The sequence below is a fragment of the Nerophis ophidion genome, linkage group LG11 (assembly GCF_033978795.1).
Source record: "Nerophis ophidion isolate RoL-2023_Sa linkage group LG11, RoL_Noph_v1.0, whole genome shotgun sequence".
In the NCBI taxonomy this organism is placed as follows: domain Eukaryota; kingdom Metazoa; phylum Chordata; class Actinopteri; order Syngnathiformes; family Syngnathidae; genus Nerophis; species Nerophis ophidion.
This window is the reverse complement of record NC_084621.1, coordinates 20,358,598-20,385,330: the sequence shown is the minus strand read 5'-3', so window position 1 is coordinate 20,385,330 and position 26,733 is coordinate 20,358,598. Positions and strand designations below refer to the sequence as shown.

General features: G+C 34.9%; 2 protein-coding genes across 2 annotated transcripts in view; both read left to right on the top strand.

The window, feature by feature from the left end:
* Nucleotides 1-2,796, top strand: part of si:ch211-149k23.9 (germ cell-specific gene 1-like protein) — a 53,532-nt gene extending 50,736 nt beyond the window's left edge. The window contains exon 8 of the mRNA XM_061915336.1: nt 2,654-2,796. Coding sequence (XP_061771320.1) covers nt 2,654-2,752 — 99 coding nt within the window. The 3' untranslated portion in view covers nt 2,753-2,796. The remainder of the gene's footprint in view (nt 1-2,653) is intronic.
* Nucleotides 2,797-12,871: 10,075 nt separating this feature from the next.
* The window catches only part of si:dkey-17m8.1 (C-Jun-amino-terminal kinase-interacting protein 4), a 62,319-nt gene continuing 48,457 nt past the window's right edge, over nt 12,872-26,733 (top strand). The window contains exons 1-4 of the mRNA XM_061915316.1: nt 12,872-13,027; nt 18,244-18,465; nt 22,968-23,162; nt 23,232-23,352. Coding sequence (XP_061771300.1) covers nt 18,367-18,465; nt 22,968-23,162; nt 23,232-23,352 — 415 coding nt within the window. The 5' untranslated portion in view covers nt 12,872-13,027; nt 18,244-18,366. The remainder of the gene's footprint in view (nt 13,028-18,243; nt 18,466-22,967; nt 23,163-23,231; nt 23,353-26,733) is intronic.

The following is a 26,733-nucleotide window of genomic DNA, read 5'->3' as shown; positions in this document are numbered from 1 at the left end:
CTTGTGGCCCCTGGCTGACATCTAGAAGGATGTTGTCCATGTGAAGGCAGAGTTGAGCTAACATGCAAGTGAAGGCAGAGTTAGAAGGCAGGAAAGTTAGAGTTGTGAACTTTGCCCCATAAAAGGCTGCCCTGAGTCGGTCTATTGGATTAGCTGTCCCACCCAATCCCACTCTCAGCCAATTAGCATCATGCTAGGCCGGGTGTGTCACCGCCTTCACAATGGCTCCCCCAGGAACACTACCTGACTTTTAACCTTTGACCCCACCCTCCACACACTCCCACAGCAAAGAGTTGAAGCTCACCTTCCAGGTTAGCAGGGGTGTCCAAACTTTTTCCACTGTGTGTGTGTGTGCGCGTGCGTGTATACATATATATATATATATATATATATATATATATTTTTTTTTTTTGTATGCTTGGAAATACTATAATAACACTAAATATATAGGCAGTATAGTACAGTGGTCCCCAACCACAGGGCCGCAGAAGAATTTTTAATTTTTTTTTTAACTTACGTTTTATTTTATTTTATTGTTTAATTAAATCAACATAAAAAACACAAGATACACTTACAATTATTGCACCAACCCATATATATATATATATATATATATTTTTTTTATGCTTGGAAATACTATAATAACACTAAATATATAGGCAGTATAGTACAGTGGTCCCCAACCACCGGGCCGCAGAAGAATTTTTTTTTTTTTTTTTAACTTACGTTTTATTTTTTTTTATTTTTTTTATTAATCAACATAAAAAACACAAGATACACTTACAATTATTGCACCAACCCATATATATATATATGTATATATATATATATATATATATATATATATATATATATATATATATATATATATATATATATATATATATATATATATATATATATATATATATATATATATAAATATATATATATATATATATATATATATATATATAAATATAGATTTGTAATTATAATATTTTTTATGTTTGGAAATACTATAATAATACTATATATTTAAGCGGTATAGTACCTATTTTAATTAGTTAGTACCTCAGCACTTTGTTAGAATAATAATAATGTTTAATTATATTTATATATATACATATATATATAAAATTAAATATAATTATTATTATAAGAAGTATTATTAAAGTATATTTTGTTTTTCCAAGCATATATATATATATATTACAATATTTTTTATGCTTGGAAAAACTATATACTTTAATAATACTTCTTATAATAATAATTATATTTAATTATATATATATATAATATGTATGTATATGTGATTATATTATAATGAAGTAAAGTGAATTTGAAGTGAATTATATTTATATAGTGCTTTTCTCGAGTGACTCAAAGCGCTTTTACATAGTGAAAGCACTGAAAGCCAATATGTAAGTTCCATTAAAAGCAGTGTGGGTGGCACTGGAAGCAGGTGGATAAAGTATCTTGCCCAAGGACACAACGGCAGTGACTAGGATGGCGGAGGCCGGGACTGAACCTGGAACCCTCAAGTTGCTGGCACGGCCACTCTACCAGCCGAGCTATACCATTTAGCATATAAATAATTCATATGCTTGGAAATACTATAACAATGCAAACATTTTAGGCAGTAAAGTTCCTTTTATAATGAGTTAGTACCTCAGTACTTTGTTACTACCAGGCCTGGTGGTAGTTATGAAATACACTAACCTATGTACTAGTACTAACTTACGCTGTCTTTAAGTTGAAGAGGAGTGGTAATTGATTTTGGCGACACCCCGTGGTCACAATGATTAATTGGTTTAAACGCACGATGCGGACACATTTGTTACTGATTACTTTTTTATATATTACTTAGTATGTGTAAGTAATATGTTATTTAGTACTTGTTTATATTTCACGTTTTATTGTTCAATGACTATTACCTATGTCTAGCTTGTGTGCTATTGTGTGCTCGGCCGTTGTGTAGCTGCCTGGTACCTCATAGCCGAGCACGTTTACCCTTTCCAGTTCCCCGAAGTAGAAGAACTTGCCTGGCTTTTGGCGGAAATTGAGATCTTGGATTTGCACGAGTAGACACGCTGCAGGACTGCCCGTATCGCAGATGATATCACGCTGCGAGTTGATATCGACACATGATGTCGTTGTGGCTTGTGCAGCCCTTTGAGACGCTCGGGATTTAGGGCTGTACAAATAAACTTTGATGGATTGATTGATGGGACGGCGTGGCGCAGTGGGGAGAGTGGCTGTGCGCAACCCGAGGGTCCCTGGTTCAAATCCCACCCAGTACCAACTTCGTCACGTCCGTTGTGTCCTGAGCAAGACATTTCACCCTTGCTCCTGATGGGTGCTGGTTGGCGCCTTGCATGCCAGCTCCCTCCATTAGTGTGTGAATGTGTGTGTGAATGGGTAAATGTGGAAGTAGTGTCAAAGCGCTTTGAGTACCTTGAAGGTAGAAAAGCGCTATACAAGTACAACCCATTTATCATTTATTTATCATGTATTCTTGGTGATATCAGACTGAGTAAAAGGTATCGGTAATGGATCGCCACCCATGATGTGATGGTAAATAATGGCAGGGGGCCAACAACTATTCCTTCTTTGACCAGATTGATGTTTTGTGGGTGTTGTCTATGACTTTGTACTTTCTTCTGTGTAACAGTTGGGAGGAAAAGCAGAAACAGGAAGTGGCGGCGAGAATGGCCGACACAATGGCGGCGGGGCCGCCATGTTTAGGAGGAAGGGAGGAGCTCCTAGATAAATATCACTTAATGGCTGCTAATGAGGCTTAATGACAGACGAGCGTTTCCTCCTGGACGCGAGGACAGACGGGGAACAAACACAAACACCACCGTGTCGGCGGGCAGCGCGGCGGCCATCTTGGGAGGCCCCCCCCCCCCGTCCCGCGCTCTTAGGATGCTGGTTAGTGCCACCTCTATGCTCTCTGAGGAGAGCGGCGCTTACTTCGGAGACATTTGGATCAATAGTTCACTCAACTTTGAAGGTGAGTAACGCTTTAACGCTTATTATTATTATTATTATTATTATTATTTTATTTTATTACTAAATAAAGCTGTAATAATAATTTGAATGGGATATCTTGATATGTAAATTTAGTGTTTTGATATATTTTGATTTTATAGATTAACATTTAATATTTTTAACATATCAGCAAGTAAAGAGCTGTACTACAGTGTGTGTGTATACACAGTATATATATATATATATATATATATATATATATATGCATGTATATATGTGTATATATATACATATATATGCATATATGTATATATGTATATATATACATATGTATGTATGTATGTATATATATATATATATATATGCATGTATATATGTGTATATATACATATATATGCATATATGTATATATATATACATATGTATGTATGTATGTATATATATATGTATGTATATGTATATATATATATATATATATATATATGTATGTATGTATGTGTGGGAAAAATCACAAGACTACTTCATCTCCACAGAACTGTTTCATGAGGGGTTCCCTCTATATATATATATATATATATATATATATATATATATATATATATATATATATATATATATATATATATATATATATATATATATATGTTTGTAGCCATTTTTTGTGACATAATTGGAGCTTTCACCAGGTCATTCATTCATATCAACATTGATTTTGATTCATTATTATTTTTGGAGCTATGACAGTTTAAATAAATAAAAATCCACTACAATTTTTGGCGATCCAAAAGGTTTCCGCTCATAAAAGTGTTTGAAATAAGTCATATTTTTTATTAATATTTTTTTTTTACTCTGAATGCTTAATTTCCTAGACGAACTTCAGTCAATTATTCATAACAACAGTGATTTTGATACATTATTATTTTTTGAGCAATGACAATATTTAAAAAAAAAAACAACCCACTGAAATTATTGGGGATCCAAAATGGTCCCGCTCAAAAAAGTGTTAAAAATATATCATATGTTTTATTAAATTTTGTTTTTATTTTCTACGCTTAATTTTTTTAAATAAAATTCAGATTTATCCGTTGATTCTAAGATAAAAAATTATTTATTCTCAATGCTTAATTTCCTAGATGAAGGTCAGTCAATAATTCATAACAAGATTGATTTTGATACATTATTATTTTTGGAGCAATAACAGTATTTAATAACAAATCCCACTGAAATTCTTGGGAATGTCATTCATAAAAGTGTTAAAAATAAGTCATATATTTTATTTATTTGCTCTTTGACTCTCAATGCTTAATTTCCTGGATGAACTTCAGTCAATAATTCATAACAACATTGTTTTTGATACATTATTATTTTTGTAGCAATAACAGTATTTAATAACAAAATCCCACTGAAATTCTCGGGGATCCAAAAGGGTCCCATTCATAAAAGTGGTAAAAATAGGGCGTATGTTTTATTAATTTTAGTTTTTATTTTCGGCGCTTAATTTTTTTGAGAAAATTCAGATTTATCCGTTGATTATAAGATTTTATCATTTTTTCATGTTTTTGTTTTATGCCGTTTTTGTCAAGGAAAACTTAGTTTTTATGATAAAACACAAAATATACATCATGTTCCCCAAAAAATATTTCAAAGTGGAATATTTGATGAGAAGTAATTGGAGCCTTAAATATGTCAATAATTCATAACAACATTGATTTTCATACATTATTATTTTTCAAGCAATGACAGTTCAAAAAATAAATAAATTTCACTAAAATTATTGGGGATTTAAAAGGATCCCACTTAAAAATGTTTAAAATAGGTCAAATATTCAATAAAAAAATTAAAAAAAAATAAAAAGTTGATCCAATGTTTGAATGTTGGATGTTTTTTTATTTTTAATTTTTTTTTAAAAAAGTTTTTAGCCTTTTTTTGTGAAGTAATTGAAGTCTTCACTAGGTCATTCATTCATATCAACATTGATGTTGATTCACTATTATTTTTGGAGCTATGACAGTTTAAAAAAAAAAAAAAATCCACTAAAATTCTTGGGGATCCAAAAGGTTTCCACTCATAAAAGTGTTAAAAATACATCATAAATTGTATTTATTTACTTTTTTTTTTCACTCTCAATGCTTAATTTCTTAGATGAACTTCAGTCAATTATCCATAACAAGATTGATTTTGATACATTATTATTTTTGGAGCAATAACAGTTTTTAAAAATAAAATACCACTGAAATTCTTGGGAATTTCCCTCATAATAGTGTTAAAAATAAGTCATATTTTTTATTTATTTACTCTTTTACTCTCATTGCTTGATTTCCTAAATGAACTTCAGTCAATAATTCATAACAAGATTGATTTTGATTTATTATTATTTTTGGAGCTATGGCAGTTTAAAAAAAAAAAAAATCCACTAAAATTCTTGGGGATCCAAAAGGTTTCCACTCAAAAAAGTGTTAAAAATACATCATACATTTTATTTATTTACTTTTTTTTTTACTCTCAATGCTTAATTTCCTAGATGAACTGCAGTCAATCATTCATAACAAGATTGATTTTGATACATTATTATTTTTGGAGCAATAACAGTATTTAATAACAAAATCCCACTGAAATTCTTGGGAATTTCACTCGTAAAAGTGTTGAAAATAAGTCATATTTTTTATTTATTTACTCTTTTACTTTCATTGCTTAAGTTCCTAAATGAACCTCAGTCAACAATTCATAACAACATTGATTTTGATACATTATTATTTTTGGAGCAATAACAGTATTTAAAAATAAAATCCCACTGAAATTCTCGGCACTCTCACTCATAAAAGCCTTAAAAATAAGTCATACATTTTATTTATTTACTCTTTTACTCCCAGTTCTTAATTTCCGAGATGAACTTCAGTCAATAATTCATAACAAGATTGATTTTGATTCATTATTATTTTTGGAGCTATGACAATTAAAAATAATAATAAAATCCACTAAAATTCTTGGGGATCCAAAAGGTTTCCACTCAAAAAAGTGTTAAAAATACATCATACATTTAATTTTTTTACTTTTTTTTTTTACTCTCAATGCTTAATTTCCTCGATGAACTTCAGTCAATAATTCATAACAACAGTGATTTTGATACATTATTATTTTTGGAGCAATAACATTATTTAATAACAAAATCCCACTAAAATTCTTGGGAATTTCACTTATAAAAGTGTTAAAAATAGGTCATATTTTTTATTTATTTACTCTTTTACTCTCATTGCTTAATTTCCTAGATGGACTTCAGTCAATAATCTATAACAAGACTGATTTTGATACATTATTATTTTTGGAGCAATAACAGTATTTTTTTTTTTTTAATTCCACTAAAATTATTGGGAATCCAAAAGGTTCCCACTCATAAAAGTGTTAAAAATAAGTCATAAGTTGTATTAATTTACTTTTTTTTTTTTTTTACTCTCATTGCTTAATTTTCTAGATGAACATCAGTCAATAATTCATAACAAGATTGATTTTAACACATTATTATTTTTGGAGCAATAACTATTTAAAAACAAAATCCCATTAAAATTCTTGGGAATCTCACTCATGAAATAAGTTAAAAATAGGTCATAAGTCATACATTTTATTTATTTACTTATTTTTACTCAATGCTTAATTTCCTTAATTTCAAAATAAAAGCCTGCATGGCATCTTTATTACAGTCAACATGTTTTTGTTGCCTTTCAATTCCATCTCTTTTATTCCACTTGTGCTGTTTATGTCTTGTAAAAGTATTTAGTTGGACGCTCTGGTTACTAAAAAAAAATAAAAGTTGTTTGTTGCGTCGCAGGACCGAGACCAGGAAAGGAAAAACCGGCGACATGCAAGCCTTGGACCCGTCCACTTTGCCCGCAGACGCCACAGCTGTGACCTATGACCCCAGGTGTGAGACGGTGGCCCTGCCTGCAGGTCTAGTGTCGGTGGCGGGCGTCACCGTGGTAACCGGCGGTGTGGAGCTCTCCTGCGGCTCCTGCATGCTGGCCTTCGGCTTCTGGGGGACGCTGATCGGCTTCAGCTGCGTGGGCGTGGGCGTGTGGGAGCAGCTCCAGCACCCGGGCGTGGGAACCTCACACCTGTTGGCGCTGGGCTTGGTCATCCTGGCTCTCAGCGTAGCCGTGGTGGGGGGCGTGGCCGCCTTCCACGTCCGCAGCCAGAGGAGGAAGGGGTCGAGGCGGGAGGGGAAGGAGATGCTGGTGGAAGACGGTGTGGTGAAGAGGGTGACCGTTTAGTATTTGTCAGGGGTGCACAATAAATCAATCACATCTGGAACCCCATTCTTAAGCTATTCATCAGTTTCAAACAGATAGTTTTTTGTTGTTGTTGCAAGAAGTTGGTCTAAAACCTCTTTTTAACAATTGATTATTATCCCCCAAAAATATAAAAAAATAAAAAATTATAGATTTTTACTAATAAAAATGACCATTTCTTTTCAGTCTATTCTTAAAAAAAAAAACAATCGATTTAAAATCGAGACAATTAAGAATCGCGATTAGGCTCAAGCGCCCCCTGCAAACCATGAAAGGGACAAGCGGTAGGAAATGGATGGATGTGATTCCATTTTTTTCTGCACTTCTGATATATAATCCGAATTGTGATTCTTATTCATCCCGATTATAAATCAATTCATGATTTTTTAAAAATTACTGCCCCTAAAAACGTCTTTTAAAAAAAAAAAAAAAAAAAGAAGTTTTTATTTGAAATAAAATAAAAATAAATATGTAATGATATTTATTTGTTTGTTTGTTTAATCTATTTTTTAGAAGCAATTTAGAATCAGGACAAAAAAATTGCAATGTGAATGTGGATCCATTTTTATGTGCACCTCTAGTAAAATAATCCAAATTCTGATGTATTTATTGATCATTACTTTAAATCGATTCGTATTTGAAAAAAATGTGATCTATGTAATAATTATTTAAAATATTCTATTAAAAACAATTAATGTGTTTTTAAAATTAAGGTAATTATTTTTTAAATCCTTTTTTAAGTAAATGTATTTATTATATTTTATGTAATTTGTTTTTAATAAAATTTTGCTAAGAATCAATTTTTTCAAATATGTTTTAGGTCAATTCCTTGCAAACAAAACAAAAAAAAATGTTGTATTGAGTTTTTGAAAATTCTAAATTCATTGAGAATCGGGATGAATAATAATCGGGATTCAGATGTGAGTCCTTTTTTTGTGCACCGCTAATAAATCATCCAAATCGCGATTTTTAGTCATTCTGATTCTAAATCAATTCATATTTGTAAAATGAACATCTACATATTGTAATCTATATTATAATATTTTTAAATATTCTATAAAAAAATAAAAAAATATATATGTGTAAATATATATATTTACACATGTATATATATTTACACACACACACACACATATATATATATATATATATATATATATATATATATATGTTTTTTTAAATGTATTTTTTAAAGTAAAGTAATTCATTTAAAAAAATACTTTTTAAGGTATATATATATATATATATATACATTTATTTTTTCTGTAACTTTGTTTTAATTAAAACAACTTTTTCCTAAGAATACATTTTAAAAAATATGTTTTTAAGTCAAATAAAAAAAAAAATGTTTAATTGATTTTTGAAAAAATATCATTGATTTAGAGTCAGGACGAATAAAAATCGCGATTCGGATGTGAATCCATTTTTTTTTGTGTACCTCTTAACAAATAATGCCTCCATCGCCATTGGTTGTTAGAGGCGCAAAAAATATGGATTCAAATCCCAATCGCAATTCTTATTCATCCCGATTCTAAATAGATTCATTATTTAAAAAAAGATTGGCCTAAAAAGGTCCAAAATTCTGTTTTTAGAAATTTATTATTTTTTTATAATTATAAATTGTTTTTTTTTAAACATAAAAAAATCGAAATAATAATGCATTTTCTGAAAATTATGAAGCGATTCGGATGTGATTTATTTTCACTTAGAGAACTCCTGTTTCCATGACGATGGAGGCATTATTTATTGGAGGTGCACAGAAAAATGGATTCTCATCCAAATGGTAATTCTTAATCATCCCCATTCTAAATCGATTCATAGGTCAAAAATAAAAAATCCATTTTAATAAATGATTTTTTAATTCTTAAAGTAATTTTTCTAAAAGACGTTTTCAAGCCATCGCCATGCAAGCAGAAGGATATTTTCTAACCTGTCATCTCTTTTGAAAAAGTTTCAATATAATTATGATACCAAATATTTGAATTGAATCGTCAAACCGGGAATCGGAAAGATTCACCCTGTTACTGTCATTCTTACTTCATGTCAATCCAAGTGTCAGCGATATTGTACTCACTGAATGGATGATAAAGTCTTTTATCATCTCATGTTTATGCTGCTCAAAGATCATGAATATGACGGAAGAGATCCTCCGTATGATATTTCTGTTGGTTTCAGCCAACAAATTGAGTCATTTGAATGTCTCTTTACAGCGAACGACGAGAACCATTTGCCAAATTGTGAAGCCGTTCGTCTGGGGACAATTTTTTTGCACACGCAAATTTAGCGTCTGCATTTGCAACACGACTAAATAATGAGTCACGGGTCAAGGATACGAGACAGCATCTGGATTGGCTTTTTTTTTTTCATTAAAAATATTTAGTTTTAAATAAAAAAATATTAAAAAAATAAAAATTTTCGACAGCGTTTTTTTGGGGGGGGATACATGTATAATTATTTTTGATTGGTAAAACCATATATTTTTAATATATATATTTTAATGATTGATGAAAACACAACATTAATACATACTTAATGTATACATTTTCATTTACCGGTAGTTGTTTATATTTAATACATATATATATATATATATATATATATATATATATATATATATATATTACATATAGACCCTGCGATGAGGTGGAGACTTGTCCAAGGTGTTCATCGCCTTCCGCCCGAGATAGACACCAGCGACCCCAAAGGGAATAAGCGGTAGAACATGGATGGATGGATATTACATATATTTTTGATATGTAAATAGATATAGTATATATATATGTAAAAATATAGAAAGAATATATATTTTTTTTAAATATAAATTTTTTATGTTTTAAATAAAAATAAACAAATATATAATATTTTTGATTGGTGAAAACACAACATTAATACATACTTAATGTATACATTTTTATTTACCGGTAGTTGTTTATATTTAATATATATATAGTGTGTATATATATATATATAAATATATATATATATATATATATATATACTGTGTGTGTATATATATATATATATACATATACATATATATATATATATATATTACATAGAGGCCCTGCGATGAGGTGGCGACTTGTCCAGGGTGTACATCGCCTTCCACCCGAGATAGACACCAGCGCCCCCCGCGACCCCAAAGGGAATAAGCGGTAGAACATGGATGGATGGATATTACATTTATATTTGATATGTAAATAAATGTTAAATATATATTGTACATATTTACAAAATATGATATATATATATTTTTATTTGTATGTGTTAGTTTTACACCCCAAAATATATATATATTTTTAAATACAATAATAGTTTTTTATGTATTTAAGGAATATACATTTATAATTATTTTTTTATTTGGTAAAACCATTTTTTAATATACATTTAATATATACATTTTCATTCAAGTGTTTAAAATTACATATATATATATATATATATTTATATATATATATATATATATATTTATATACATATATATATATGTATATATATATATATTTATATATATATGTAAATATATATATATATATATATATATGTATATGTATATATATATATATATATACTGTGTGTGTATATATATATATATATACATATATATATATATATATATATATATATATATTACATAGAGGCCCTGCGATGAGGTGGCGACTTGTCCAGGGTGTACATCGCCTTCCACCCGAGATAGACACCAGCGCCCCCCGCGACCCCAAAGGGAATAAGCGGTAGAACATGGATGGATGGATATTACATTTATATTTGATATGTAAATAAATGTTAAATATATATTGTACATATTTACAAAATATGATATATATATTTTTTTATTTGTATGTGTTAGTTTTACATCCCAAAATATATATATTTTTAAATACAATAATAGTTTTTTATGTATTTAAGGAATATACATTTATAATTATTTTTTTATTTGGTAAAACCATTTTTTAATATACATTTAATATATACATTTTCATTCAAGTGTTTAAAATTACATATATATATATATTTATATATATATATATATATATATATTTATATACATATATATATATGTATATATATATATATATATATTTATATATATATGTAAATATATATATATATATATATATAGTTTCCTCCGCCGGGTGACGGGGCTCTCCCTTAGAGATAGGGTGAGAAGCTCTGCCATCCGGGAGGAACTCAACGTAAAGCCGCTGCTCCTCCACATCGAGAGGAGCCAGATGAGGTGGTTCGGGCATCTGGTCAGGATGCCACCCGAACGCCTCCCTAGGGATGTGTTTAGGGCACGTCCAGCTGGTAGGAGGTCACGGGGAAGACCCAGGACACGTTGGGAAGACTATGTCTCCCGGCTGGCCTGGGAACGCCTCGGGATCCCCCGGGAAGAGCTAGACGAAGTGGCTGGAGATAGGGAAGTCTGGGCTTCCCTGCTTAGGCTGCTGCCCCCGCGACCCGACCTCGGATAAGCGGAAGAGGATGGATGGATGGATATATATATATATATATATATATATATATGTAAATACATATATTACGTACTTTAAAAATATATATACATTTTATTATTTGTGAATGTAATTTATATATATATATATATATATATATATATATATATACATATGTATATATACATATATATAACATGTAAAAATATATGTACTTTTTTATTTAAAAACGTTTTTTATTTTAATTATTATTTAATTGTATTTATTTGATATTTTGTTTATGTATTTTAAATGGAATAAACTTTTCGGGGTCATTGTTCTGAAGGGTCGTATAGTAGTAGTACAAGCGTACATTATTTATACTTTTTATATCCATGACTGCATTTTATTCTCTTATATTATATTCTATTATATCATATTATTGTGCCTGGTTTTTCTTTATTGTGAAAAGCTGCACATTTTTTTCAGTGAGGGAAAACTCCAACTAGTGACGTCACTGCCAAAGCATGGACATGTTTACAATGAAAACACAACAACAAAATACACAACAACAAAATATACAATTATAGCCAGTATTTCGAAATAATTTCCACCAATTGAGTAATATTTGTGTAAATTAAATTAAACTGATCTACATGTAATTGTATAGCTGATTGTTTCCTTGTTAAATATATATACATGTATATTTTTTTTTAATAACGAGCCAGTCTTTTGATAGAACCGGCTCTTCTCAAAGAGCCGTGAATCCCATCTCTCTTCGCTGATTGGCTGGAACAAACCACGTGGTTCGCTTTCTCTCCTGCATGAGGTGAGTGTCGCTCAACGACAGCAAATGGCTTTCAAAAAACGCCTGCGTGGGGGAATTAATTATATCTTTTTGTTGGAATAAAAGCCCACATCGACTCAAAGTACATCGAGTCGGACAAAGTAGCCGGATTAGTTGTTCGCTACGTGAAGTATTTCCACAGGTATCAGGAGCTAAACCAAGTCACATGACAGACACCGCGTGGTCACGTGTCAACGTACACTTCAGGAACTTTTTTTTTGTAAGCCCCGCCTCGTCACGCTTTCTATTGGTCACAGTGAACAAGTCCTGTAACGCAATTGGCCAAAGAGGCAGACGTGACACGCGTTCACGTTAAAACCCCGCCCCTTTCTCTAAACTGTAATTGACAAGTACCCCCCCCCACCACACACACACACACACACACACACACACACACAAAACACGTCCAAAACACCTCCACGAACGCAAGAAAAAGTTGGCTATTTTTTTAATGTAGTGGATTTAAATCTACCAACCAGAATCAAACATTTCAGGTGAGTTTTTTTTGTTTCGTTTTGTCGAAAGTGCGACGCGGCTTGACCTCCTCTCAGGTGTCTGCTGTCAGTCACTGTTTATTTATACCTCTAGCTTAAGTTAGCTAACTCGCCGACTAAATGTTGACGTCTAAAGTAATATTCCCAAATATTTCTCTTTTAAAAATGTGTTTGAGTGACTGAGACACGCTTCTTACCGCATTGTGAACCTTACAGCTGAAGCCCGTTGGCACAAACTTGCCGACAGAGCTCAAAATATGTCAATAGAACTACAAACCCCGTTTCCGTAAGAGTTGGGAAACTGTGTTGGATGTAAATATAAACAGAATACAATGATTTGCAAATCCTTTTCAACCCATATTCAGTTGAATGCACTACAAAGACTAGATATTTGATGTTCAAACTCATAATCTTTATTTTTTTTTTGCAAATAATAAATAACTTAGAATTTCATGGCTGCACACATGCCAAAATAGTTGGGAAAGGGCATGTTCACCACTGTGTTACATCACATTTAATTTTAACAACACTCAATAAACGTTTGGGAACTGAGGAAACCAATTGTTGAAGCTTTGAAAGTGGAATTATTTCCCATTCTTGTTTTATGTAGAGCTTCAGTCGTTCAACAGTCGCCGCTGTCGTATTTTACGCTTCATAATGCGCCACACATTTACCATGGGAGACAGGTCCGGACTGCAGGCGGGCCAGGAAAGTACCCGCATTCTTTTTTTTTTAATGAAGCCACGCTGTTCTAACACTTGTCTTGCTGAAATAAGCAGGGGCGTCCATGATAAAGTTGCTTGGATGACAACATATGTTGCTCTAAAACTTGTATGGACCTTTCAGCATTAATGGTGCCTTCACAGATGTGTAAGTTACCCATGCCTTGGGCACTAATACACCCCCATATCATCACAGATGCTGGCTTTTGAACTTTGTGCCTATAACAATCCGAATGGTTATTTTCCTCTTTGTTCTGGAGGACACCACGTCCTCTGTTTCCAAATATAATTTGAAATGTGGACTCGTCAGACCACAGAACACCTTTACACTTTGCATCAGTCCATCTTAGGTGAGCTCGGCCCCAGCCAAGCCGGCGGCGTTTCAGGATATTGTCGATAAATGGTTTTGGCTTTGCATAGTAGTGTCTTAACTTGCACTTACAGATGTAGCGACGAACTGTAGTTACTGACAGTGGTGTTATGAAGTGTTCCTGAGCCCATGTGGTGATGTCCTTTACACACTGATGTCGGTTTTTGATGCAGTACCGCCTGAGGGATCAAAAGTCCGTAATATCATCGCTTACATGGAGTGATTTCTCCAGATTCTCTGAACTTTTTGATGATTTTACGGACCGTAGATGATAAAATACCTAAATTCCTTGCAATAACTCGTTGTGAAACGTTGTTCTAAAGCTGTTCGACAATTTGCTTACAAATTGGTGACCCTCACCCCATCCATGTTTGTGAATTACTTAGCATCACATGGAAGCTGTTTTTATACCCAATCATGGCACCCACCTGTTCCCAATTAGCCTGCACACCTGTGGCATGTTCCGTATAAGTGTTTGATGAGCATTCCTCAACTTTATCAGTGTTTATTGCCACCTTTCCCAACTTCTTTGTCACGTGTTGCTGGCATCAAATTCTAAAGTTAATGATTTTTTGCAAAAAAAAAATGTTTATCTGTTTGAACATCAAATATGTTGTCTTTGTAGCATATTCAACTGAATATGGGTTGAAAAGGATTTGCAAATCATTGTATTCTGTTTATATTTACATTTAACACAATTTCCCAACTCTTATGGAAATGGGGTTTGTAAAAGGGACAAGCGGTAGAAAATGGATGGATGGAAATATGAATAAAACTAAATACCTGCTTGTTAATTCATCACATTTAATGGTAATATTATAGATCCCTTATCATTATGGATTGTTTGAACAATATACAAAACCCAAAAAGCAGTGAAGTTGTGTAAATTTTGAATAAAAAGACAATAGAATTGAATGGCAGCAACATATTGCAAAAAAGATGTCACGGGGGCATTTATACCAGTGGGTTACATGGCCTTTCCTTTTAACAACGCTCAGTAAAGGTTTGGGAACTGAAGAGACACATTTTTAAAGTGGAATTCTTTCCCATTCTTGCTCGATATACAGCTTCTTCCTTTTTATATTTTAGGCTTCATATTGCGCCACACATTTTCAATGTCTGGACTACAGGCAAGCCAGTCTAGTACCCGCACTCTTTTACTATGAAGCCACGCTGTTGTAACACATTGCTTGGCATCGTCTTGCTGAAATAAGCAGGGGCGTCCATGATAACATTGCTTGTATGGCAACATATGTTGCTCCAAAACCTGTATGTACCTTTCAGCATTAATGGTGCCTTCACAGTTGTGTAAGTTACCCATGCCTTGGACACTAATACACCCCCATACCATCACAGATGCTGGCTTTTACACTTTGCGCCTAGAACATTCCGGATTGTTCTTTTCCTCTTCGGTCCGGAGGACAGGACGTCCAAAGTTTCCAAAAACAACTTGAAATGTGGATTCGTCGGACCACAGAACACTTTTCCACTTTGCATCAGTCCATCTTAGATTAGTTTGGGCCCAGCGAAACTGGTGGCATTTCTGGGTGTTGTTGATAAATGTCTTTGGCTTTGGATAGTAGAGTTTTGACTTGCACTTACAGTCATAGCGACCAACTGTAGTTACTGAAAGTGGTTTTCCGGAGTGTTCCTGAGCCCATGTGGTGATGTCCTTTACACACAATGTGGCTTTTTGAAGCGGCACCGCCTGAGGGATCCAAGGTGCGTAATATCATGGCTTATGTGCCGTGATTTCTCCACATTCTCTGAATATTTTGATGATATTACGGCGCGTAGATGGTGAAATCCCTAAATTCCTTGCAATAGCTGGTTGAGATATTTTGTTCTTAAACAAATTGCTCAGGCATTTGTCGACAAAGTGGTGACTCTCACCCCGTCCTTGTTTTTGAACGACCGAGCATTTCACGGAAGCTGCTTTTACACCCAATCATGGCACCCACCTGTTCCCAATTAGCCTGTTCACCTGTGGGATGTTCCAAATAAGTGTTTGATGAGCATTTCTTCAACTTTATCAGTCTTTTTTGCCACTTGTGCCAGATTTTTTGAAACATGTTGCAGGCATCAAATTCCAAATGAGCTAATATTTGCAAAGAAATAACACATTTTTCCACTGTGAACGTGAAATATCCTGTCTTTGCAGTCTTTTTAATTGAATATAAGTTGAACAGGATTTGCAAATAATTGTATTCTCTTTTTATTTACCATTTATACAACGTGACAACTTCACTGGTTTTGGGTTTTGTATATCAAAACCTTAGGATATTATTCTTGCAATCTCAAAAACAAAATGTTAAAGATCTAGATAAGTAACTATAACACATGGATTATGCACATTTATATTCATTTTGTTAAAAAGGAACTGTACTTGTTTATAATGTTTTACCATTTACAATATTAATGTAAAACATCAACACACGTTTTTCTTTTTAATGCATTCTAAATCGTAAATAAACGCTAGCAAAAGTCAGCTAACAATGAAGCCAAAATGGAGTGGCTCTATTCCGCCCATAAAGTACTGTGGAAAACATCTATACATCTACATCATTGTTTTATATACACGCTGTAAGTCAGGGATGTCAAAAGTGCGGCCCGGGGACCATTTGCGGCCCCAAGCTAATTGTTTACCGGCCCGCCACACATTCTGGAAATGCTATTGCAAAAAATAAAAAAGAACATTAAAAATATTGGAATGAGGTGAAATCTATCGAGAAAAAGTTGCAATGTTGACACAAAGCTGCCATGCAGGCTGTTTTTTTTCTTCTTTTGTCTTAATTTTACCATGTAAAAAACATCTTTACCATGAATTGATTAACGTGGACTCCGACTTAAACATGTTGAAAAACTTATTTGGGTGTTACCATTTACTGGTCAATTGTATGGAATATGTATTGTACTGTGCAATCTACTAATTACAAGTTTCAATCAATCAATTATTTATTTTTTATTTTTTTTGCCATTGCTCAAAACAAAAAAAAAAGACAAAAAAAAAATCCTTGTTATAATGAATTATTTTCAAAGCTCCAATTAGTTAAAAAATTTCACTTTAAAATGTTTTATGCAGTAAATATCGCATATACTTTGCAGTTGCCATATAAAAACAAAGTTTTCTTTGACAAAATAGCATAAAACAAACAAAATAATAGTTAAAATGTAAAATCGACAGATATATCGGAAGTTGATCTCGTAACTCAAGTGTTGAATGTAAAAAAAAAAAACTAATAAAAATGTATCACTTTCTGAGTGGGGCACCTCTTGGATCCCAAATATATTTAGTGGTATTTTATTAATCTTTTCACTGTAATTACTAAAAAAATAATAAATAATTAAAACAATGGTGTCCTGCATTATTGATCTTTTAGGGCTCTAATTACTAAATACTGCATTTTTCAATTTTGCTATTGACATAAATGCCTTAAAACCTTTTTTTTTTGTAAGTTGATATAGAGATTTACTTTAAGCGTTAAATAAAAAATAATAATACAAATTTGACTTATTTTTAACATTTTATTAACTGAGACCCTTTATGGTTCCCGGGACCCCTAAAGGTAAAATAATTTTTAAAAATCCATATATTTTGTTATGGTTTGAAAATGAAAAATATGAAAATGGCCCCCGCACGCTTTAATTTTTCTGTGGAAAAAGTTTGGACACCCCTGCTCTAAGTATATAAGTAATGTACAAACATTTAGGGTTTTAAATCTTGGAGCACCTAGTAATGGCGTTCAATTACGATACCTGGGGTGACAGTTTGATTCAGAATCTATTCTTGTATTGTTTATATTGAAAAATATGCTGTTTTACTATACAACATTGTTCAATTAAATATTCATTTTGTCTAGCTTGTGTGCTATTGTGTGCTTAGCCGTCGTGTAGCTCCCAGCTCCAGTTGCCAGGTTTACCTTTTGCCCTGCAAGACGACTTGTGTGTTGATTTTAGATGCAGGTGGATATAATCTGATACTTGTTTTTCCGTACTGATATCGGACCGATATGTATCGGATCCGGACGCCCTTATAAATTGTATCGGTTTTAGTCACTTAAGTGTAGAAAACCTATCAAAGTTGCCGTCACACTCTTGAATCATTTTGTTTCTCCTGGTCCCAGAGGATGTTGTCCCTGTCGTGTACGAGTGGAACGTGACGCTGCGAAAGAACGCCGGAGGTGGACTTCATGGAATTGTCGGAACCACTTCCTGTCGGTGGTGAATGCTGGCCACGCTAAGAGGAGATGGAGTACAGTGAGAGAGTGCTGTGTGGGAGTGGGGAGGTGGAGCTGGACCCCAACATTGTCAGCGAAGAGGCGGGGAAACTCTATTCCGAACTGCAGGTGATTTCTCATGTAATCTGTATCATATCATATGTAATCTGTATCATATTATATGTCAGTGTTGACAGCTGGACAAGCCTTTAAGTTGTTTTTTTGCACATTTAGTTTTTAGGAAAGGTGGTACCAGTAGAAACATAATGTTCTATGCAGCGCTAATGTTGTCTTTTATCTCTCAGCAAAAAACATCATACAACTTTATTAGGTGTGTCTAAGAGGAGCATCTACATTTGCATTTTACACAATGGCAAAATTTAATTGGAAAATTGGTAAAAATAAAATTTTTCTACATCACAATAACTCATCTACTCAATTTAATACCATTTTATAGCAGTTTATGGATTTAATACATTGTATGGTTTCCTCGTGAGCCAGCGGCGTTTCTGGTCGTTGTTGATAAATGGCTTTGGCTTTCTTCCGAAGGACACGCCGTCCAAAGCTTCCAAAAACATTTTGAAATGTGGACTTGTCGGACCACAGAACACTTTTCCACTTTGCATCAGTCCGTTTTTGATGAGTTCGGGGCCCAGAGAAGCCGGCGGCGTTTCTGGGTGTTGTTGATACACAGCTTTGGCTTTGCATAGTAGAGTTTTAACTTGCACTTACAGATGTCGCGACCAATTGTATTTACAGACCGTTGTTTTCTGAAGTGTTCCTAAGCCCATGTGGTGATATCCTTTAAACACTTTTCGTCGCTTTTTGGTGCAGTACCGCCTGAGGGATCCAAGGTGTGTAATATCATGGCTTACGTGCAGTGATTTCTCCAGATTCTCTGAACCTTTTGATGATATTATGGAGCGTAGATGGTGAAATCCCTAAATTCCTTGCAATAGCTGGTTGATAAATGTTGTTCATTAACAATTTGCTCAGGCATTTGTTGACAAAGTGGTGACCCTCGCCCCGTCCTTGTTTGTGAACGACTGAGCATTTCACAGAAGCTGCTTTTATACCCAATCATGGCACCCACCTGTTCCCAATTAGCCTGATGACCTGTGGGATGTTCTAAATAAGTGATCGATGAGCATTCCTCAACTTTCTCAGTCCTTTTTGCCACTTGTGCCAGCTTTTTTAAAACATGTTGCAGGCATCCAATTCCACATGAGCAAATATTTGCAAAAAATAACATTATCCTGTGTGAGAGTTAAATATCTTGTCTTTGCAGTCTATTCAATTGGATATAAGTTGAAAAGGATTTGCAAAATATTTTATTTTGTTTTTATTTACCATTTACACAACGTGACAACTTCACTGCTTTTGTGGTTTGTAATATCCATTAAGTTCAATGTGTTGTGTGTGACCATTAATCTTTGCGCCGGTTAATTTTTTTCCCCCTGCTGAATGACTAAGGAAGGTTGTTTGGATTAGATCATATAAGTAAATGCTCTGCACTCATTCACTTGAATGTAGATTTGATAGTTACTGACTTGAGTTACCTTTGACGGCCACCAGATGACACCAAAATGGCAACTATCAGACAGTTGGCTATTTGTATACGATATAAAACCACTCCACCCGGCCAAATTGCTTTTTGGACGTGTGCCATCTTGCGGGCCAAATTGATTGTTTGATTATATCACGGAACATTAAAACTTGCCGCACTACTAAGTGTTGCGAACTTAGAGGGCTCGATGAGCGACTCGATTGCATTGGTACCCAAAACAAACCAAGCAGGAAGGAGATGCCAGGAAAGAAGGACAAAAACTGGAGTTCCCGGCAAAAAAGTAGGAGTTTTGACAGTTAAGCAGAGGGGAGAACCTGGAGAAGAATTCTCACAAGAACTAAAGCGCCCTGTCAGATATGAAAATATATTAGGGAGAATTATTGACCACGAGAGTAACTTTTATGCTTAAATTAATAAAAAATAAAGAGGACTTTTCTCATGAAGGCAAACAGGCTGGTGCAGGAACAGTGGTTATTACTGTCAGGTTCAAACAACATCTATTAGACGAGACAAGAAGCAAGGAATCAGACAGAAACAGGATTCAATTTAGCTCATGAGGAGAGCGCGTCGACCTGCACCCTCGTATAGTGTCGTTCCACGCCACCTCCTTTATTTGGGCCTTTTCTGATTACATGGCTGCAGCTGTTTCTAAGGGGAGGGGCGGTCATAAACAGCTGCCGCACTTGGTCATAAACAGTTCAAAGAAAAGGTGCCAGGAGCGTTGTCAGGTTTTCCTTGCTCTCTGCTTTGCAGACCTCGGGTCATGACAAGGTCTTCCTGTGGCTGTCCAATAGATCCACGAAACCGACATCTCCACGTCGCATCCCATCGCACACAGTGGAGTTTTACAAGCGGTGGGCCTTTTGCTTGATAAGATCACAGGCAGCTTTTGTCTTCTCATGGGAACACAAAGTTGTGTGATAACTGGTTTACAATTATTATGACAATTACCACCTACTTCACATAAGTACTTCATATTTTCTCACTAAATAAAAGAAAACAATGTATGTACTGCTTGAAATTGCATCCCTTTTAAACTTTAATAGGATCCATTATTGCAAAAAATATTACAGAAAATTATACTTTCCAAACATGTTTTGGTCTAAATAAAGATAAGTTCAAATACTTAATTTTACAGCAAACTACCCATCAAATTAATAAAAATGACAATACATTTTACGTTGTTTTTTACAGCACATTACTGTAAATTGAAAAAAACTACTACAGTTTTTTGCGTTAAAATTCTCTTGACTGAGCTGCCAGTTTTTGACTGTAAAATTTACGGATATTTTTAACGGTGTATTACTGTAAATGGAAAGACGGTACATTTGTTTTTACGGTAGAAAAACTGGGAGTGAAGTGGCCAGAATAAAAAATTAACTTGTACTGTATTTCCATGAACAATATAATTAGAGTTAGACAAACTTTAGCAGCATAACATAGAGAGTAGATTCAGCAGAAAATATACATTATAAACAAATCATGTTGTAAAAACAAATGTGTCAGATTTAAACACCAAACTATCCATCAAACAGGACAAGAAGCAAGGAATCAAACAGAGACGGGATTCAATTTAGATCATGAGGAGAGCCCGTGGACCTGCACCCTCGTACGGTGTCACCCCACGCTCTGAGGAAAAAGTTCCCAAGCTCTGGAACGACTTACCTTTGAGTGTTAGACAGGCCTCCTCTCTTCCTGTTTATAAATCGCTCTTAAAAAGACACTTTTATTCCATGGCCTTTAACACTCTGTGATCTCCATCCTGCTATGGTGTCCCATAATGCACCTGCTGTGAACCTTTTTCTATGTTTTATTTTTATTTTTTTATCGTGCCCTGTTTGTGTTGTGTTGTGTATGCTCGTTTTTCTTGTGTTATCTTTTAACCAACCTATTGTACAACACTTTGGCTACCCCTGTGGTAAATTTTAAATGTGCTTTATAAATAAAGTTGATTTGATTTGCACTGGGTGTACCCCGCCTTCCGCCGATTGTAGCTGAACTAGGCACCAGCGTCCCCCGCAACCCCAAAGGGAATAAGCGGTAGAAAATTGATGGAGCGGATGATTTGCACTGGGTCATAAACAGTTAAACTAAAAGGTGCTTGGAGCGGTGTCTGGTTTGGCCCCTCTCTGCTCGTAGATAAGGCCCTTCCCGTGGCTGTCCAGATCCGAGAAACTGACACCTCTACGGCGCGTTCCATTGCACACGGTGGAGATTTACAAGCTGTCCGCCTTTTGCTCGATAAGATCAAAGACAGCTTTGTAAGTACCAGTGGATAGTAACCAGGGAAACCTGAACTGCAAGCAATCAAATTGTGTAATAACTTATATACAATTATTCGGACACAATGTAAATTTAACACCAAAATTCTGGCAACTAAGCTACCTGTCATGATCCGTAGTCCGGATCATGTTTTTGTTATGTTTTGTTAGTTTTTAGATGTCATTAGTTCCTCTTTTTGTGCACCCTTGTTTGTTTTAGTTACCATGGCGACTTATGATTTTCACCTGTTTCCAATCAAGAGACTTTTATTCAGGCCTGTTTTGCCAGTCAGTCGATCTGGCGACATTGCTCCTTTCACGATGCTAGTTTTCATGCCATAGTTCATGCTGCTCGTTTTTCATGCCAAGTAAGTTTTGTTTATTCATGCCACAGTTTAGTGTGTTTTCTTTCTTATCCATAGTTTTGTCTTTTTGCCTCGTGCGCCTTTTTTTTTGTTCCTATTTTGATAGTTGTTAATAAAAATGTTCCTACCTTCACGCCTGGTCCAGAGTAGGCTATTTGCATCCCGGGAGAACAAACCCCAGCAGCAAGCTGCGAAAAACCCCTCTTCATGACAATGCTAGATTTTTTCGTAAAAAAACAAACAAACCAAAAAACAGCGGTACTGTTTTTCTATTTACCGTAAAATGTTGTAAAACACTATATTTTACAGTGAAATTTTGTAAAAGTCAAGTTTTTACTGGAAAACGGACAGTCTACAATTTATATAATGAATAACTGCCAAGTGGCCCTCAATGAACACAACTTTGACATCTATACTGAGGACTTTATTCCATGGCAGACCGTCATCGAGACGCATGGCGAAGGTGTGGTGGAGTCCCTGGTGCCAATATTTGTGTGGGTCCTGGAGGGGCTGGCAGGCTGCAAGGCTCAGCTGAGGGAGCGGGAAGAGGAGGCGGAGCAGGAACGAGCTGAAAGAGAGCGGCTGCTGGAGCGTTACCATCTGGAGAAGGCCGTGAGGAAAGAGAGTCAGGAGGTGAGGCTCGCTTTCCGATCCTGCCTGAAAATGCCCGAGTGTGAATATCACCTTCGGTTCCGCACCCAGAGGTGTTTGGAGCTGGACGACCAAATAGAGCAGGAAAGGAGAGCCATAAGAGGGAGAGAGAAGGAGCGAGAACGCCGGGAGAGACACTTTGAGAAGAAAGCCAGGGAGCAAGCAGATCAATGTGAGTATTTCGCTGATAACCTCAGTTTTACCTCAGCACTACTTTTTAAAAGTAAAGTGCCAATGGTTGTCACACACACAGTAGGTGTGGCGAAATTATTCTCTGCATTCGACCCATCACGCTTGATCACCCCATGGGGGTGAGGGGAGCAGTGAGCAGCAGCGGCGGCCAAGCCCGGGAATCATTTTTGGTGATTTAACCCCCAATTCCAACCCTTGATGCTGAGTGCCAAGCAGGGAGTTAATGGCTCCTATTTTTATTGTCTTTGGTATGACTTGGCCGGGATTCGAACTCACAACCTACTGATCTCAGGGCAGACACTCCAACCCAGGGGTCACCAACGCGGTGCCCGCGGGCACCAGGTTGCCCGTGAGGACCAGATGAGTCGCCCGCTGGCCTCTTCTAAAAATAGCTCAAATATCAGCACTTACCAGTGAGCTGCCTCTATTTTTTTTATTTTATTTATTTACTAGCAAGCTGGTCTCGCTTTGCTCCGCATTTTTCATTCTAAGAGAGACAAAACTTAAATAGAACTTGAAAATCCAAGAAAAGATTTTAAAGACTTGGTCTTCACTTGTTTAAATAAATTCATTTATTTTTTAACTTTGCTTCTTGTAACTTTCAGAAAGACAATTTTAGAGAAAAAATACAGCCTTAAAAATTATTTTAGGATTTTTAAACCTTTTTAACTTTTAAATTCCTTCCTTTTCTTTCCTGACAATTTAAATCAATGTTCAAGTATTTTTTTTTTAATTGTAAAGAATAATAAATACATTATGATTTAATTCTTCATTTTAGCTTCTTTTTTTTCGACGAAGAATATTTGTGAAATATTACTTCAAACTTATTATAATTAAAATTAAAATTAAAATATTCTGGCAAATCTAGAAAATCTGTAGAATCAAATTTAAATCTTGTTTCAAAGTCTTTTGAATTTATTTTAAAAATGTTGTTCTGGAAAGTCTAGAAGAAATAATGATTTGTCTTTGTTAGAAATATAGCTTGGTCCAATTTGTCATATATTCTAACAAATTGCAGATTGGATTTTAACCTATTTAAAACATGTCATCAAAAATATATATTTATTGTGAGAAATCATTAAGATGATCAGTGTTTCCACAAAGATAAATATAATTAATTATCAATAAAAAACATAGAGTTAAAGGTAAATTGAGCAAATTGGCTATTTCTGGCAATTTATTTAAGTGTGTATCAAACTGGTAGCCCTTCGCATTAATCAGTAGCCAAGAATTAGCTCTTGGTTTCAAAAAGGTGGGTGACCCCTGCTCTAACCACTCTGCCACTGAGTAGGTGGGAACTGCACTTTTTTGGAATGTTGCCTATAGAGTACGGTATACCGGTATTGGGATAGTACCGCGATACTAATGAATCATTCTCTACTACTGTCAGGTTCAAACACCGATGACATCTATTAGACGAGACAAGAAGCAAAGGAATCAAACAGAGACAGGATTTAATTTAGTTCATGAGGAGAGCACGTTTTATCCTCTTTTATTTGGGCATTTTCTGATTACATTACATTACAAAGCTGTTCCTAAGAGGAGGGGGTCATAAATTGCTATTGCACTCGGTCATAAACAGTTCAAAGAAAAGGTGCCTGGGTCCCCTCCCTCTCCGCTTTGTAGATCTCGGGTCAGGACAAGGTCTTCCTGTGGCTGACGATAGATCAAAGAAACCGACACCTCAATGTCGCATCCCATCGCACACAGTGGAGTTTTACAAGCCTTTTGCCTAGAGATATCTGATAATATCGAACTGGCAATATTATCGTCCGATAAATGCTTTAACATGTGATATCGGAAATTATCGGTATCGGTTTCAGAAAATACAATTTATGACTTTTTAAAACGCTGCTGTACAGAGTGGTACACGGATGTAGGGAGAAGTACAGAGCAGTTGGGTCTGCCAACCCTCCCGTTTTCCCGTTTTTTTGAAGTGAAGCGAATTATATTTATATAGCGCTTTTTTCCTCAAGTGACTCAAAGCGCTTTTACATAGTGAAACCCAATATCTAAGTTACAATTAAACCAGTGAATGAAGGCATAATTTGTCAACAGCCATACAGGTCACACTGAGGGTGGCCAAATACACAACTTTTAACACTGTTACAAATATGCGCCACACTTGTGAAGCCACACCAAACAAGAATAACAAACACATTTCGGGAGAACATCCGCACCGTAACAAAACATAAACACAACAGAACAAACACCCAGAATCCCTGGCAGCACTAACTCTTCCGGGACGCTACAATATACACCCCCCACTACCCCCTACATTACAGTACACTACAGTACATTAATTTCAAGTATCATCGCTGTAGGGAGCGATAGTAATACGTGCCTCGCTACACACCGCAGCACCCCGGACTCATTACACTGGATGTGTTAAAACTGGTCTAAAGTTGCCAAAGTCGAGCCAAGATTGCACTAGTCCGACCATTAACCATTAAGACGACCATCATTGCTTTGAACACTACACATGTATGAATGAAGGGCATACTTACTCAACAGCCATACATGTGTGAACAATTCCAACACTGCCATAAACATGTGCCATATAGTGAAACCACACTAAACAACACTGACAAACACATTTTGACATAATATTACAATACAAAGGTACTGGGTTCGATCCTGCGCTCGGGATCTTTCTGTGTGGAGTTTGCATGTTCTCCCCGTGACTGCGTGAGTTCCCTCCGGGTACTCCAGCTTCCTCCCACTTCCAAAGACATGCACCTGGGGATAGGTTGATTGGCAACACTCAATGGACCCTAGTGTGTGAATGTGAGTGTGAATGTTGTCTGTCTATCTGTGTTGGCTCTCTGATGAGGTGGCGACTTGTCCAGGGTGTACGCCGCCTTCCGCCCGAATGCAGATGGGATAGGCTCCAGCACCCCCCCGCCTTCCCCAAAAAAAGAGACAAGCGGTAGAAAATGGATGGATGGATCTGCACTGCAACACAACATAAACACTACAGAACAAATTCCCAGAATTCCCTGCAGCACCAACTCTCCCGGGATGCTACAATATAAACAAACGCCTTTGGTGGATCTACACCTAACATCCACTGTAATGATACCAAGTACAATAGCGTATCTAGTCGATAATATTATGTTTACATTGATATTTTTTAGCATCACAAAATCTTATTTCGTTTAAAAAAAATGTATATTATGTTTATAAACTCAGGAAATACGTCCCTGGACACATGAGGATTTTGAAAATGACCAATGTATGATCCTGGAACTACTCGGTATCGGACTGATACCCAAATGTGTGATATCATCCATACCTAATGTAATAATAAGTAATTATTACATTTTAACAGAAGTGTAGACAGAACATGCTGAAAGAGAAA